Raw genomic sequence first — 17186 nt, forward strand, 5'->3', positions numbered from 1 at the left:
ACCTTTAAAATCCAATTGCCCAATTCACAAAGAAAATACCATTGAAATTTTAATGAGAAATGCACTGAATCTTTCAATCAAATTGGGGGGAAATGTCATTTTTTTACCATATTGAGCCTTCCCATCCAGGAATTGGATGTGTCCTTGATGTACTTAAGTCTTCTTACAGTCTTCATTGAAATTTTATAGTTTTCTACAGAGAAATATTTTCCACTTTTGAAAATTCCCAGGAATGTTATAGAATTTTAGAATTTTTGGTACCATGAGCAGGATTTTTTTCTATTATGTCTTCTAACTAGTTATTGTTAGTATTAGGAGAAGTTAATGGTTTGGGGTTTCTATCCATTGCATTGAATTTTATTATTTAGTTTTAATAAATTTCCATTTTATTCTCTTTGATCATCTAAGTAGACAATCATGTCATTTTCAAAATTGGTGACTCTTTCTAATATTTAGGATACTTACATGTTTTTAAAATCCCATTGATTAAAGCCTCCATAAAAATTATTAGTTAAAAAAATAGTGATAGCAGCAGGGCACAGTGGCACACATCTGTAATCCCAGAGACTTGGGAGGCTGAGGTAGGAGGATTGCAATGCTAAGGCCAGCCTCAGCAATGTAGAAAGACCCCGTCTCAAAAAAAAAAAAAAAAAAAAAAAAAAAAAAAAAGAACTGGGGATATAGCTTAGTGGTAAAGCACCGCTGGGTTCAATCCCAGTACTCTCCCTTGTTCCCCACCAAAAAAACATTATTTATTTATAAAAGAACAGTGATAGTAATCATTCTTATTTTATTCCTAAATTTTAGTGGAAATGTATCTACTGTTTCACTGTTATATTTGACAATTGTCTTTGGTTTCTGATAAAAATTCTTTACCAAATTAAGGAAGTTTTCATTGATTCCTAGTTTACTTCTTTTAGTTATTTATTGCTGTGTAACAAACGAGTCCATTGTAGCAAGAGAATAGATGTGTAATTTTATAAGATCATTTCTCAGTATTTATGAAGGTGATTATATGATCTTTTCTCTTTAATCTCTTAATGTAATAAATTACAATAAGAGTTCCTAATTTTGAACAATCCCTGTACTCCTGGAAAACCTTCATTTGTCAAGCTATATTTTTTTAATACCCTAATGGATTCCATTTGCTAATCTTTCATTTAAGATATTTGTTGCTCTATTAATGTGTGAGATTAGGCTATAGTTTGGGTTTTTTTTTTTTTTGTTTAAACCTTTCTAGTTACTAGCCTCTTTTATAATGTTGTTTTTTTTAATGTGTGAGATTAGGCTATAGTTTGGGGGTTTTTTTTGTTTAAACCTTTCTAGTTACTAGCCTCTTTTATAATGTTTTTTTTAATGTGTGTTATGTTTTGTATGTATGTATATATGTATGTATGTATGTATTTGTTTTTGCAGTGCTGGGAACTGAACCCAGGGCTACACCCCCAGCCCCATTTTATTTTTGAGATGAGATCCCACTATGTTGCCCAGGCTGGCCTTAGAGAATGAACTGAAAAGCTGTCCATGTTTTCCTGTTATCTGACCTTTCCAGACTCAATTGAACTTCCATCATACTAGGACTACTAAAATATCAACTGGACCTGGTACAATTTCCAAGGAGAAAACTGACCAACTTTTTAATTTATTCTATCCTTTTCCATTCTATTTGGGTTTTCTGTCCCTCCTTAGGTCATTTTGGTAATTTCCATTTTCCTAGAAAACAACAAACTTCATTTAAATTTTCATGATTATTGGTATAAAAGCACACGAAGCATTTTCTTATATTTTTTTCATCGCCTCAGAATCCATGATTAAATCCCCTCCCTCATACCTTATTTTATTATTGTTCTTGCCTTATTCTCAGTCGTATCTGTTAAAGGATGGTCTACCTAGTTTGCTGTTCTTTTCAAAAGCTACCTATTACTTTATCAAATCTTTTTTTCTTATTTCATTAATTTTGGGCTTTATCTACAGTAATTACTTTGTTCTGTTTTCTTTTGGTTGTTCTTTTTCTAGCTTCCTGGTGGAATAATTAGTTCATTTAATTTACTCTGCCTTGTTCACTAATAAAAGCATTGAAGGCTATAAATTTTCCTCTGGAATCCCTATGGTCATATCCCATTGGTTTTGGTATATGATACTCTCACTGATGACATTTCTTCTAAATAGTCTATAAGTTCCATTCTTAATTTCCTCTTTAATGCAAGTATTTTAAACTTTCAAATGGGGGAAGGGTCTAGTGTTTTTGATATCGTCGTTAATGTTTCCTTTTGTTGAATTCTAATTAGAAAACATAAAGCATGTTTTCTAATTAACTTGGAAACAATGTCCTCCAAATGTGTGGGTAGATTCTTCCCTGAGCCTAAACACCCAAGTCTACCTAACTGGCAAACTCCTATTCATACTTCAGAACAGCTCAGGTGTCACAAATTCTGAAATGAACCACTTTTGCCATTTGGGGCAGATCTCTAGGGAAGGATTTCTTTTAAAAAGGATAAACTAGAAATAAATTCTACATGTCCTCTTTGATCTGCTAACCTGATCTCTCAGGTACTCTACTCAGACATTCAGACACCCATTCCACAGTCACACCAGGGGCTAAGGGGCATGGGGAAGGGTCTGGCAATGATATTGCATATTGGTCTGGGAGGGTGAGGGAGTGGGAGAGGGATGGGTCTAGCTCTTACCTGCTCTCTGCCAGCCTGCCTGAGGGGGTAAGCTTCATGGAGTCAAGGACCTGAGTAGGACAGCAATACTGGTGTAGAGTATGAGACGCTGTGGACCTGAGAGACAGTAAGAGACAGAGAGAGAAAGAGAGACGGAGAGAGAGAAAGACAGGGAGGGAGGGGAAGGCAGGATGGGCAATGGGAACAAGGAGGCAAGAGTGAGTGGGGGACGGAAAAGGGAAGGCTGGGAGGAATGGAGGATGGGGAATGGAAGAGGAGGGGAGGGGGAAAAGGAAGGAAGATAAGACAGGGAAGGAGGGAGGGAGGGAAGAAGGAAGAGAAGGAAGAAGGAGGAAGGGAAAGGGAGGGAAGGGAGGGAGGGAGGGAGGGAGGGAAGGAAGGGAGGGAGGGAGGGAGGGAGGGAAGGAAGGGAGGGAGGGAGGAAGGAAGGAAGGAAGGAAGGAAGGAAGGAAGGAAGGAAGAAAAAAGAAAAAAACCACAAAGTCAAGAAAGAGAGGACGGCACTCGAACCACAAACAGAACACAACGACAACAGGGGGCAGTAGAGACGAAAGAGCTGGCTGGGCCTCCTGTGTTCCAGGTGACTCCGTGGGAACCTGGGCCACTGAGAGACGCTGGGACACCACAGCAGGGAAGGGGGAAAGGAGCCCTCCTCACATCAGACGCCACGTGGGTTGGGAGGAGGGGAGGAGGAAGGGGGGATGAAAGAAAGGGAAAAGTTATATGGGGGGCTCCCCTTATAGAAGACCCCTCACAGGAAGGGAGGGGAGGATGGAGAAAGGAGAGGCTCTGGTCCCAAAGAGGGGGAAGAACCCAGGTGGGGGTGAGAGAAGGAGGAAACACTGAAGGAGCAGAGGGAGAGAGACAGAGAGAAACTGAAAGAGACAGAAAAGGAGAAAGAGGAAGACAGAGAAAGGGTGAGACAAAAGACACAGAGAGAAGACAGGGAGTGACAGAGAATGCCAGAGCAGAGGATGGGTGAGGGCAGAGGAGGCTGACAAGGTCTCGGTGGTCTTGGTGACAGGATAGGACTAGGACTAGGGGCTGAGTAGGCGGGTAGAGCCCAAGCAAGGCAGAGGACAGAGAGGTTCCAAGCAGGAGTATGTGCTTCCAAGGTCAGTGCTGAGCCCCCCACCCCAAGGCAGGGCCCACATGCCACCCCCCCAGCTGCTGTACCCCCACCCCTCAGTGCAGAGTCCAAAGGCCCCTCTACCTCCTACTTCTTCCCAAGATTAAAGTCCAGAGAATGGCAAGGGGGAGGAAGAAGGACAATAAGGAGTAAGGCTAAGGGCCTGGTCCCTGCCCTACCCAGCATATGCTGGGGTCACACCAGTTGGCCAGAGTCAATCAGTGCCCCCCTCCCCAATTCCCTAAGAGCAGGTTGTAGTCGGGGCCTGGCCATTCAAGAGCCCAAGTAAAAAGTTAGGAGATGGGGCTGCAGGTCAGGCCAGCTGCCCACTCTCTCACTTGCTGTGAATTTGAAGATGCCCAAATCTTAGAACCTTACAGAGAATCTTTGAATCTGAGACTTCTTATCTGAGGCTGTGGAATAATCAGGATCATGATCATCATCATCAGAGTGACTGTCTCTTAAGTACCATCTCTGTGCCAGCCACCACCCCAAATCTTTGACTTGATATCTTACTGAATCTGAGACTCGGAGATCCTTAGGCTGCTGGAATATTGGTATCAGAGGATCTCAGCAGCTGGAGCGGCTGAAACCCTGCAGTGCTGTGCCTGCCAGGCCAGCATGCCAGGGCAGCCACCAAGCGCACCCCTCCCAGGCCACAGACTGTGTTGCTTGGGGCTCCAAGGGCCTTACAGAGCTGGGCACCCAGATGCCCATGCCTGCTCCAGCGGGTTCCCTCCCCCGAGCCAAAGGCCTCCAAGAGTCCAAGAAAGGAGCCAGGAACCAGGAAGCTAGGAGGCTGCTGAATCAGCAGCCCAGGGACTGGGTTTGGGCCTGGGCAGGGAGAAAGGGGGTCAGGCTATGGGACCCAGGTTCCTACCTGCTGCTCCTCCCGGGGGGCTCCATGGGTCTGGACCTGTCCCAAGGGCAGGCCCCCCTGGCCCGCCAGTGCCTCCACCGTGTCACCACCCCCTCCTCCCCAGCCCTTCCCTAGAAGGAGGAACCAAGGAGGCGGGGCCAGGCCTGCTGGGCTGCAGGCCAGGCTGCAACTGGAAACTTTGCTCCTTCACTGCTCCCCCAGGAGAGCTGGGAACTCCTCCTAAGAGGAAGCAGCTTGGAGAGCTCGTTACTTCTTATGGCAAAACAAACCTCAGCTGGGCCCCCTATGTGCACCTCCACTGGAATTTCCCAGAGCACCCTGAGAAGTTTGTGTCACTAGGTCTCTTCTGTAGACAAAGCAGAGATGGAGAGAGGTTCAGTACCAGTGGCAGAACCACAAGATCAGGACCTAGCTTGGCCACTCCCAAATCTGGAATATGTCCCCTTGGCTGTTTCACTGTGAATACAGAAATCTTTCAATAGAAGCTTTTCACAAACATCCTAATTTTTAGCATGGTTAAAGAGACTATATTTAGGAGGTATTCTGGGATACTCCACATCAAGTAAAATTCAAATCACCCATTTGGAATATCAAGATGGGGCCCTGGCCAATATTCCTTACCACTGTAATAAACTCTTTTTCTTGTGTTGTTCTCTAGAATGGCCTAGAGAAATGTTCCCTAAAGAGAAAAGTACAAATCAGAAGACACACCATTCACAATCAAGAGTCTGTTCCTCTAAGGAAGTTGCCCAGCCTAATTCTACAGATGGGCAACTGAGGCCTATAGAGGAGCAGAGTCTCACTGAAGTTCATAGGGCCAGCCTCACTAGGATCCAGGTGCCCTGGTTCCTTTCCTACCCACCACTAATCTCTCTCCTCCATATAGGTGGCACTGGGTAAGGGAGAGAACCATTGGGGTCTGAAGAAGGTGAGGCTCCTGAAGAGGACCACAGATACAGCTCAGAGCTCTCCTGTCCTTTCATGGCCTCAGAGCCCAGGCCCGTGGCTGTTTTGAGCAGAAGGTGGCCCTGGGAGGGGCCAGAGGGTCAGTGATCTAGAAGAAATAGGAGCTGACAGGCAACAGGCCAGCCTTCCTGCCTCCCTGCCGAGGCAGCTGCTTCCTCTCCAGAAAGCCAAAGCTGCTGAGAGAGAGAGGCCCTCCGGACCACCGCAAGGTTGGCATCTGTGGGCCCTTTGTGGCCTCCTCTCCCTCTGCCTACCCTCTAGAGCCCAGCCCTCAGGGCTCTGGCCTCAGCCTCTGCTTTGTGTTCTCTCTTAGAGCAATTTTTCTAGCTCTCACACAGCAGCTCACCTTGAGCCCATTTGCAGTTATCACCTTACAGGCTTTACCTCTGTCCCAGACTTTCCTCTTGGCTTGACAGGAGTTAAGAAACAGGAATTCTAGTCCTGCCTCTAAGACTGATGCAGTGTGACCTCTGGCAAGCCCCTTCCTCTCTCTGGTAAGACAAAACATCAACATGCTCTACAACTTTTTAGCTGGGTAGCCCCTCTGAGGCTCAGTTTGTTCATCTGTAGAAGAGGAATGGCAATTCTTAACATATGGGTTCTTATTAGGATTCAGTGAGATGAAATACGTACATCACTAAGAGTCTCAAGTTGAACCCAAGAGTTTGACTCCTTTCCCAGGGATATGGGGAGAACCATGAGTAGCCTGTTTGTTTTAGGGATGGGGGAAGAATTCTAGGAAAAGACACCTTAATCTGGAGTCACTTTTGGAATTTGAATATATCTGGGCCTGTTTTGTAGACTCATGGGATGACGCCCCAGGAGGCTGAAGGGAAAAAGGAATTGAGGATAAGGAGTTTGACCCAGTCACAGGGGCATGGGTGGAACCTTCATTTTCTTTATTCAATAGATACCATGGACCAAGCACTGTGCCATCTAGCACTAACTAAGGGTACACAATGTCCTGCTCTGATGAAACTTCCATCCATGTGAGAGGAAACAGATATTCACCAACTAATAAAATTAAACTAAGCAAAAAGTGACAGTAGCAAGGGAAGAGCATTCCAGGTAGAGGAAAAGACCTAGGCAAATGATCTGAGGTGCCACATCCAGGAACCGCAAAGAAGCCTATGTGGCTGAGTGGGGAATCCAAAGGGGACAAGGTGAGACTGAAGATGTAGGTGGGGCCAGATCATGCAGAGCCTTGGAGGCCATACTAAGGGTTTCCTTATTTATACTAAGAGCATTCTGGAAGCCTGTGGTTCACAGATAGGCATGGAAAGGAGTATCTCTGATACCCCTGGAATTGTATTAAAAATATTATTCTTTGAGGAGAAAATATCAGTCTCTATCTTTCATTTGATCCTCAGAGACATTTGTGATCCCAAAGGATCTTTTTTTTATTTTTTTATTTTTATTTGATTTATTTTTTGAGGTACTGGGAATTAAATCCAGCGGTACCCTACCATTGAGCTACATCCCCAGCCCTTTTTTATTTTTTATCTGGATACTGGGTCTGGCTAAGTTGGCCAGGGTAGTCTCGAACTTGCCATCCTCTTGCCTCAGCCTTCAGAGTCTCTGGGATTACAGGTGTGCACCACTATGTCCAGCTTGTGAAGCATCTCATAAGATTCCATGCACTAAGTGCCTAATGAATGACCCAGTGGCAGGCATCCTAGAACCTTCTGTGAGCTAGCTCTTATCTCCCACCTCCAGGTAGTCGCAGCCTTCCCCCTATCTTCAGCCTGTGCTCCTCCCAGACAGAAGTGCTTGCAATTCTCAGCCACATGCTGCTCCATGCCTCACTTTCAACTGTGCTTGCCCTCCAGGCCCCTACAGCCACCTCCTCACCTGGCTAGTCCCCCTTTATTCTTCAAAGTCAGCTACAGGTTGTACCTTCTGGGCTGCCCTGACCCCACCCCAGGCAGGGTGGGTCATTCCCTGGTGTCCTTCCATCCTGCTCTTCTTTAGGCCAGCTTCTCTTGACACTTTCTGTTCATATACTTGTTGCTTCTTCTCAGCTGGGAGTTCTATGAGGACAGGGGCATGTCCCCTTAGTGTTCCCAGCACCCAGCATAGGGCACCCAGTCACATGTACATATGGGAGACAGACAATACACATTAAGTGGAGAGTGCAGGATGGGTAGATGGACACTAGAGGGCACTGAGAACCCTGGACTCCAGTACTGACGCTTACCAAGCCCACCCAAGAGGCACCCTGGGGCCAGGCACGCTGACAGTGTCTCCAGGCACCAAGAAATATGGAAACTCTGCCACTGCATCCTGCAGCTCACTGGCTCCAGGCCTAACTGACTGAGGTCCCAGTTCCAGCCTCCCAATGTACCTTCTGTCCTTTTTCTAGACTCTTTCTCATGACAGCCCCATCTCACTACACATATTTAGTTCCTCATAAATGCAGGTGCCAAACACTCCTTCCAGTTCTGGCCTGCAACGCCATCCACTTTGCCTTGCCTCATGCCACACCATCCCCTGGCTAACTTCTACTCATCCTCCAAGTCAAAGCTTGGATGTCAGCTTGGAGAAGCTTCCCTGACCCTCAGGCTGGGTTGGACACACTTCCATAGTACACCCATGACACCCTATACTTCCCCTATAATTGTGGATAATTGTCTGTTTCCTGACCAGACTATGTGCTCCATCAGAGCAGGGTCCATCACTCTATTTATTATTCACTATCCTACTAATCCCATCATATCAACTGGCACTTTGTAGGTACTCAATAAATCATGCTTGAATGAAGGAATAAATGAATGGAGAGATGAATGGATGACTTCAGGGAAGTCACTTTACCTCTCTAGGCATCCATTTCCCTACCTGTAAATCACCCCTACTTGGCAGGGTAACCACAGGATTAAAGATAATGTGTGTCAAGTGTTCCCTAACAGTGCCTGAAATATAGTAGATATTTTCTGAATCAAAGTGATTATTCATATTTGGCACAATAAAAATAAAAGAGGAGGAGGAGTTGAAAGAGACTCTGCCCTGAGCCTGGGATAATTTCTCCCACTTAGTTTTACCATTTATATACAGAAGATGGCTTTAACAGTAATAATAAATTGGTCATTTTTATTAAAATAACAACAGCAATTTATTATGTGCCAGGCCAGAAACAGAAGGCCCCCAAGGAGGTAGTGGGAAGACTCTTAGACTCAGTCAGAGGATGTGAGGACGGAGCTGTGGGCATCGCCCTTGCGTCTGGAGACCAGTTATTAGTAGCACAGCTGGTTCCTAACTCTTTACTCATAGGTGAAAACTTGTCTAAGGGGTCATTAATTCCCTCTGTAATTAATGTAAAAACTGCAGGGTTTGTATTAATGGAAAAATAAGCTGAAGCGTCAAGCTGATAATATTGATAATATGTGCTTGTAATTATATACTACAAATAATTATAAATTCAGTGACTGCACTAATAAAACAGAAAAATTCCTGAAGCAATCAAGATCTTGGTAGCAGCTACCATCAGTAGCATTATGCCAGTTGTTCTGAGGCTATAAAAATCACCACAAACTAGGAGCAATGATAATATTCACTGTGTATTTAAAAGTTACTTTGACATAAAATAAGAGGACAGGGTAGCTCAATGGTGGAGCATATGTTTAGCATGCACAAGGCCCTAGGGTTTAACTCCCAGAATACACAAAAAAGTAAAAAGAAGACAGTTTTAGCTAAAACCGCGTATTTTGACGCAAGAGCACTTGAAAGCAATTCAAGAACTTGAAAACAAAATGAGCTGAGGTTATCTTTGCAAAAAATTAGGAACTAAAACTTTGGTGGATGAGCAATCTTACAACTTTGGGCCTCTGAACAGGATACCCCTCCCCAGGCTCTGACTTTACTTGTGTACACAGAAAAACTGTACTCACTGGAGAAGAAACACTAAGTGCTAAGTATTTTTTATGTATATGTGGCAGTAGCAGGGATGGAACCAAAGGCCTGACATATCCTACCACTAAGCTATGTCCCCAGCCCTTTTTATTTTGAGACAGGATCTTGCTAAATTGCTGAGGCTGGCCTTCAACTTGCGATCCTTCTGCCTCAACCTCGTAAGTAGCTGGGATTACTGGTGTGTACCAGTGCACCTGACTAAATAGTGAGTATTTTACCTCTCTACCCTCACCCACTTCAAAGAGAATCAAGTCTGACATATAGCCTCTTGTTGCCTTATATTACAACTGGTTGGATGAACTCAGTGCAGTCAGATGGGGTAGACTCTGAAGCTGGAAGGTCACATAACTTCCAAGTTGGCAGCCACGTTAGTCATGTGATAGCAGAGGAAGCCAGTACAGAGAGAGAAATGAAAAGGAAATGACAGGGACTAGGTAAGCTGTGTGTGTGAGACACACACACACACACACACGATATGGGCTCAGGAGATGCAGAGAGTAAGAGTGCAATCTTGGTCCTTGACATTCAGGTCTCATTTCCAGCTGGCAAGAGACCTGGCAGTACTTCATTTACTGTTCTTAGATTCTATGAGATGTAGCCTCACAACAGTGCCCCTCTTTATTCTTGAGCTAGTTTGAGTGGGCTTCTGTTCCCTGCAGCAAAATGTACCCAGACTAAGACAAGTGAAAATTGGGAATATAAGTGCTGGGCTTGCATAAGCAAAAACCCATATAGAACACTTATGTTGGGAGGGGCAAATGCAATTATATGGTATTTGTGTTTGTTCATTCAAAAGCTCCCGCATTTCCTGACACTTGCTGCCACAGCCACATACTATGGCCACACAGTCACACACTAACTTTCAGTCACATGCCAAAACAAATACAGCAACCACCAGATATGTTTGTATGCAGATACCCTGATGTGCATGGCCACACGCCAGCATGCGACATTGCCCTGACTTTTCACAGCCGTACTGACACAGAGCCTCTCTGACATGCAGCGATGCACACCCACACACATGAACACAGTGGCACTGCCCGTAAGGCTCAGGGCAGGAGTTGAAGCTTGACTGGGCTCTGCACAGCCTCCCTCCCCAGCTGCCAAGTGACTCATCCCCAGGGCTGCTAATTAAAGCCAGGACAGAGGGGACAGAGGCAAGGGGAGGGGAAGAGAGGGAAGGCAAGTTTATTTTGGTGCCAACCAGGCACTCAGCCAGCTTAGGGGTCACCCACTTCCTGGGGCTGGGCCAGGCGGGGGCAGGAGAACACAAAGAGGAAAGGGAGGAGAAGAAGAACCTTTTGCTCCTTCTCACCCCTCTGAAGCTTCCTGGAAAGGTACCTGCTTTGGGAAAATTTCCCCAGCTCACCCCACTTCTTGCCTTCTCCATCACACTGTCAGAATCCAGCTTGACCCTTCCAGATTCTTGTCCTTACACTTTGGCTGTACACCTCATCAGCACACTCCCATATGAACTTTTCAGAGCTGGCTCATCTGTCTGTAGCAACCCCAGACTGGGAGCTCCCTGTGGGCAGGGACCATGGTTGCCTGCTTCCATTCCCCCTGTGGATTGCCCAACACAGGCTTGCTACATAGGGAATGTTCTGTTTATGCCTCGGGAACATAACTGAGTCAACTCCAGGGTAGTGTGGTGATCATAAATCTGATGGTTTGGATTCCTACCTTAATTCTACCATGGGATAAATTATTTTCATTTTCTAAGCCTTAGTTTGCTCATCTGTAAAATGACAACATCATATGCCCTATAGGATTGTTGTGAAGAAGAGAGACTGCAGGTAAAGTGCCCAGCATGGTACCTGATGTACAGTAGCTTTAGCCATCACTCAATAAGCTCTGCAGCTGCTGATTATCCCCACCTCAAGCCTGAGGTAGCAGCAATTATACAAAGCCACATTCCATACTTGGCTCTACCAGACAGTACCTGTGGGACCTCCAGCAAGTCCCATAAGCTCTCAGAATATTGTCTCATATGTAAAATGGAGATTCACAATATGTCACCATAAATTTACTGGAAAGAGCTGAGTCTGTCAAGTGTACTGTGTGGAGCCCAATTCAGAAGCTGCTCAATAAATTACAGCAGTAATTCCTAAGGCTAATAGGAGGGACTCAGACCTATGAGGCCAGAGAAGCCCAGGAGAGAAGAAGTGGTCAGGGTAGGTAATGGCAGTCAGGGCAGGATTTCCAGAGCAAGCAGTACAGAAGTTTTCCCCCCAACCCTGTACACACCTCAACAGCCATTCAGCAAGCAATAAGTGACAAGGTTCCAGGCAAACGAAGCAGTAGGAATAGAGAGAGCTTGGGCAGGGTGGGCAGCTGGGCTGAGTTGAACAGGCAGCAGCATGGGAGGGAAGAATTGGACACAGCTGGGGTGACTCTGGGGACTGGTGGTATGTTAGACATGTGAATGGGGAAAGCCATGGAAGGGCCATAAAGGCTAGGCCATCTCTGATTGCCAGGAGGTCAAAACAAGGAAGAATCTTCCAGATTATCTAATCCAAACTCTGGTCGGACAGATGGGGGCACTGAGGCCCAGAGTGGGAGGCCTCCTCTGGGAATAGAGCCAGCAGTGGCTCCTCCTCCCACTTCTCCTCCCTACTGCAGCGGCTCCAGTTGCCATGGGGACGTCCCTGGCTCTGCGGGTGTCAGTGGCTCCCCCACCCCCTCCCTCCTTCCCTAGCAACAGGCCACCTCCTCCGGCTCTCATCCTCGCATGCCTAGCAACCCCAGCCTGGTCCCCCCACCACCAGTTCCAGCCTGACCCCTCACTGCCTGCCAGTGGAGCTGCTGGAACTGGGCTACTGGGCTCCCTCATCTTTGGTGAAGGGATCAATCAAGCCCCTCCTTCCCTGTCTGTTTTCAAGTTCTGCACTTCCCCATATTTTTTCCGCTTGACTCTACAACATAAAACAATGGATTGGATTAGGGAAGGACAGAGGGCACTGCAATTCCTTGAGCCACTGTTTTATGCTGAGCACTGCTTTAAGTTCTCTCATCAACTCAGAGAAGTCAGAATTACCATTCCCATTTTACCAAAGAGAAACTAAGGACCAGAGAAGTTAAGTGCCTTCAAAGAGCACAAAGCTAGGAAGCAGGCTTTGTGATTCTGAGCCAGGGCCAGTTCTTCTCTAGACTTTGGCTTAAGGTGCCTTTATGTCTGACAACTATTCTAGAATCTATGGGAAGTCCAAGCACCTAACTCTGCCCACTGCCCTCCCCCATCACCAGCTGTTCAGCTCTAATTAGACTCTACACTTCCTCTGGCACCCAATACTTAGAAGCCCTCAGGCCTGGGCCCTGCCTTAGGTGGTTTGCAGTCCACCTATCCTGCTCACTCCTTGCTGTGCAGGTTTCACAACAGCAGAGCCCTAGCCCCTCTCTCCGGTGTTTCTTTTACTTTTTCTTTTTCTTTGTTTTTGTTTTGTTGGTATTGGGGATTGAACTCAGGGGTGCTTTACCGTTGAGCTACATCCCCTTGTGATTTTTATTTTGAGAAAGAGTCTCACTAAATTGCTGAGGGGCTTGCTAAGTTGCTCAGGCTGGCCTTGAATATGTGATCCTCCTTACTCAACTTTCCAAATTACAGATGCCATCATGTCTCGCTTCCTTGGTGTTTCTTCTAACCCTTCTCTGTGTGTACACACACACATGCACACACACACACACACACATACTTATTGGATGAGGAAATGAGTTCTAAGGGACAAACAGGTTTGTCCAATCACACAACTAGAAAGCAACCTAGCCAAAAATGGAGCCCTCTGCCTGGATCCAAAGTTTCTGCCTTTTTTTTATGCTACAGAGCTTAACCTCTCCCCAACCTTTCTCAGCTCGCCCCTGATGATAGAAAGTATCTGTGACCCATCCTTGACCACAGTTCTGAACTTTAATTTTTTTCCTGCCCAAATCTTCTGTTTCAGCCTAAATGACTGCTCCCTGTCCTTAAACATACACCTTGCTTTCCTATGCACACTAATTCCATTTCCAGGAGAGTGTGTGTGTGTGTGTGTGTGTATGTGTGTGTGTATATATATATATATATATATATATATATATATATATATATATATATATATATCTCCAGAAGACCTCCCTGACCCCTAACTGTGGTGAACTCAGGAATTTACACATGGGGCCTGAGAGCATCCTTAGAAGGTCCTGTCCAGTCCTGGTTCCCAGGTAAAGAATCTTTCCACCATGTTTGCAAGATCTTGCCCCATAATGTTATTGTTTCAGTCCTTCCTGTGGCCCAGGTTTGACCCTTACTTCCCTACCTGCTGAGTCCCCAAAGCCTCTATAGCCTCCTTGACCAAGCACCCAGGATGGATGCCCAAGAAGCAAGTATAAGAAAAATCAACACTGGCTTTAGAGCCAGAAAGCCAAGGTTTGAATCAGAGAAATGCCATCCTGCCCATTACTCTTCTTTCCTTGGGCAAGGCATTAACCTTCTCACAACCTCCTTTTCCTCATCAGTAAATCAGGAATCAGAATCCATGCCTAATAGGGCTGCTGTGAGCACTAAATAAGATCATATTCAGAGTTCTTAGTGTGTGAGGAATCAATGATAATTGCTATGATTACTAATATTAGCATGAGGATGAGGATGATTATTATTATCTGTAAGGCTGTTGAGAGCTCCCACGGTGATGGTGTGGGCAGGGCTGTGGGCTTGATGCCAGGCAGACCTGGGTTTGAATCCTGGTTCAGCCACATATTAGTTGTGTGACTGTAGGCAAAATCCATAACCATCCTGAGCCTTAGTTTCTTCAACTGTAAAACACTGATGATAAGGTCAGCCCAGGTTCCACCTACAGTGTCACTGGGAGGATCAAACAAAAGAAAGTCCATGACAACTTCTGTAAGTCGTAAAGGCCCAAAATAAGTCATCACATGACTTATAATTATGATTATTATTAAATACCCTAAGCTATAGATCTCAGAAACTCCCCTGGCAGGAAGAGGTAAGAACCAGAGGCACCCTGAAGCTGATTCCTCAACAAGTAGCAGGCACATCATTAGGAGCCCTGGGCTCAAGGTCAGTTCAGGTTACCTTTTCCCAAATCCATAATGGGATGGTGAGATCCATGTCCTTTTCCAGACAAGTGCCTTCCTAAGTGCTAGAACAAGCTGTGCCTATGCCATGCTCCTTGGCTGCATGCTGGGACTAATTATAGCTCATCATATACCCCTTTCCTGGACACCAGGGCTGACTGTGTCCATCATGTTCCCCCTGATTTCACGCTGACCTCACTGTGTGTCTATCCCACGGCTCTGACCTTGGCCCAACGTGTTCAACACAGACCCCCTGCCTGGGACGCTAGGATAGGTGTCTTATATCTCTGTCTGTGTGCTGGCATCCTCTTCCTCCGGCCCATATCCACTGTCTGGATGACAGGACCTGCACTGCTGCATATGGCTGGGCAAACTGTGCCCTACACAAGGGGTAACAGCCAAGAGGGCATGAGTGGGGGCTGACATCTAACCTTTGCTATGCTCACGAAGCTGGGAAGCCTGGTGAGATGGCTCAGAGGTAAAGGAACATTTTTTCCAATTGATCCCGATCAGAAGGGATGCTCCTGAAAGGGACACCTTTTTTCTATTCTTCACAAAGGTGCTATATATGCTAGTGGTAGCCCTGGCTGGGACTAACTGTCCCCATCCTGTGCCTCTGGCTGCCTGGACCCATCTCATCTCAGAGGCCCATCCCATAGTCCATAGCCTGGAAGCTAAGACTGATTGGGCCCTACCCTGAGCCCCCCATCATTCCCAAAATAATCCTTATATTTGACACTTTTGCCTTCATGAGGTTTCTGATGGTTGAAGCCTGGGGAATACACAAAGAGCCCTTGCCTCTACCCCAATTTTCCTCCTGCCTACTCAAGTGGCAATTGATTCTACCTTTAAAACTTACTGAATCTTATAAACGTTTTAACCAAGAAAAAAAAAAGTTTACTTGTCACAATGATATGTTTTTCTAATGTCTAGGATGTGTCATATCCAAAGTCCACCTAAATCCCACTACTAAGGGCTGACATAGTTCAGGGTAGGAACAAGAACACTAAATTAGGTAAGCCCTACATTCATCATACCCTCTTTTCCTGAGAGGAGAAGGTGGTAAAGGTCCCAGGTCCAGAGCTGATCTCTCCGGAGATCGGCTTTCATATCTGGCCAGCTCCTATGAGCCCCTGAAGTGTTCAGCCAAGCCCCTGAGTTAGCTAGGGTCAGAAAAACTGAAGAACAGTCTACAACCCCCTCCCAAGACCTGCCACATTCACCCTGCCCTCCCACTCCACTCTGCTCCACACCCACCCCTAATATTAATGGGGAAAGAACCCTGGAGTTGGTCCCTACCCCTGCCCATGGATCCCAAAGTAAGAAATTAGAGGCTCCCACCCCATGCCCGGCCCAATTTCCCAACTACTACTAAAGAAAGGAGGTACTGACCTGACAGTTCTGGAATTCTCACCATCAGATCTGAAAGGGAAACAAAGAAAAAAAAAACACAGTCAACATGTGCTTTCTACTTTCTTCCCCTGCCCTATGTAGTGCCCTTGAGGCCTAATGCATGTTGATGGAAATGAGATAAAGGGTATTCCATTCATGCAGAGAGAATAGCAGGTGCAAAGGCTGTGAGATGGTTGAGATGGCGAGTGCCTAGCCAGTTGGAGGAACATGGAGGAAGACAGGCTGGGGTGGAGTGAGCAAGGGAAGGGTGGTCAGAGGTGAGATCAAAGAGGTACCCATAAATCAACAGCAGTGGGGCCTAATGGGTCATGGTGAGGAATGTGATTTTCTCTGGAGTGGCCTAATAAGCAGCCAGCAGCTGTGGGCAGGGGCAAAGCCTGAGCTTTAAACATAGAGACCTAGGCTCAGATATTGGCTCTACCACTTACCAGCCCCTTGACCTGGCAGGTCACTTCACCTCTCTGAGTCTGAGCCTCAGTCTCCCCATTTGTAACATGAGGTCGATCCTTGCAGAGCTGTTGGGATGATTAAGCCCTTTGGAACCCAGTAGACAAATGCCAGGTATTATTAACAACACAGAAGAGGCTTTGCCAATTGCCTGGCCCAACCTGCTTATTTTCCGGATGAAGAGAATGGAGCCAAGGGGGTAAATGAGTCAGCTTCTGGGTTCCTTTCTACTACACTGGTCTGCCTTCTTCATTGTGAGGCCCCTCAGAGACAAAGGGAGCACAACAGAAGAGAATGGAGGGGGGGACAGCTCTGAGGGAAGCAAGGAAATGAGTGAAATGTGAACCACTCCCCTCCCCTCCAGCTACTCCTCCCTGAAAGGAATGTATGAGTGTGTGTGTTTGTGTGTGTGTGTTGTGTGCATGTGTGTGTCTGTGTGGAAGAGAGAGAGAGATGGTACCCGTGTGTGTTCGACTCTTCATGTACTTGTGTGTGTCTGTGTGTGGACATGTACTGTGTAAGGGAGATTAGGGAAGAGGAGCTGGTAAACTGGGGGTAGGAAAGGGGAGGAGGGCCAGGGACCATGGAAATGAGACAGTCTGGGAACTTGTCTTCCTCTTCCCCCTGGTAGTCTTCATCCTCCCCCTACCCCAGGCCTCCTGCCCTCTCCTAGGCTGGGCTGTAAAAG

General features: G+C 46.3%; 1 protein-coding gene across 7 annotated transcripts in view; it reads right to left on the reverse strand.

Moving 5' to 3' along the window:
- IQSEC2 (IQ motif and Sec7 domain ArfGEF 2) overlaps positions 1 to 17186 on the reverse strand; it is an 83338-nt gene that overhangs the window by 39351 nt on the left and 26801 nt on the right. For 3 of the 7 annotated variants that reach the window (XM_081276953.1, XM_081276957.1, XM_081276958.1), the window contains exons 2-3: positions 16031 to 16060; positions 2688 to 2783 (exon numbers count right to left, since the gene is read on the reverse strand). In XM_081276953.1, the coding sequence (XP_081133079.1) occupies positions 2688 to 2783; positions 16031 to 16060 (126 nt within the window). Of the gene's footprint in view, positions 1 to 2687; positions 2784 to 4696; positions 4851 to 16030; positions 16061 to 17186 lie in introns of those variants that run through there. The other 4 variants (XM_081276955.1, XM_081276959.1, XM_081276954.1 and 1 more) reach the window with 3 other exon arrangements.

Source organism: Spermophilus citellus (genome assembly GCF_964194105.1).
Source record: "Spermophilus citellus genome assembly, chromosome: X".
Lineage (NCBI taxonomy): Eukaryota > Metazoa > Chordata > Mammalia > Rodentia > Sciuridae > Spermophilus > Spermophilus citellus.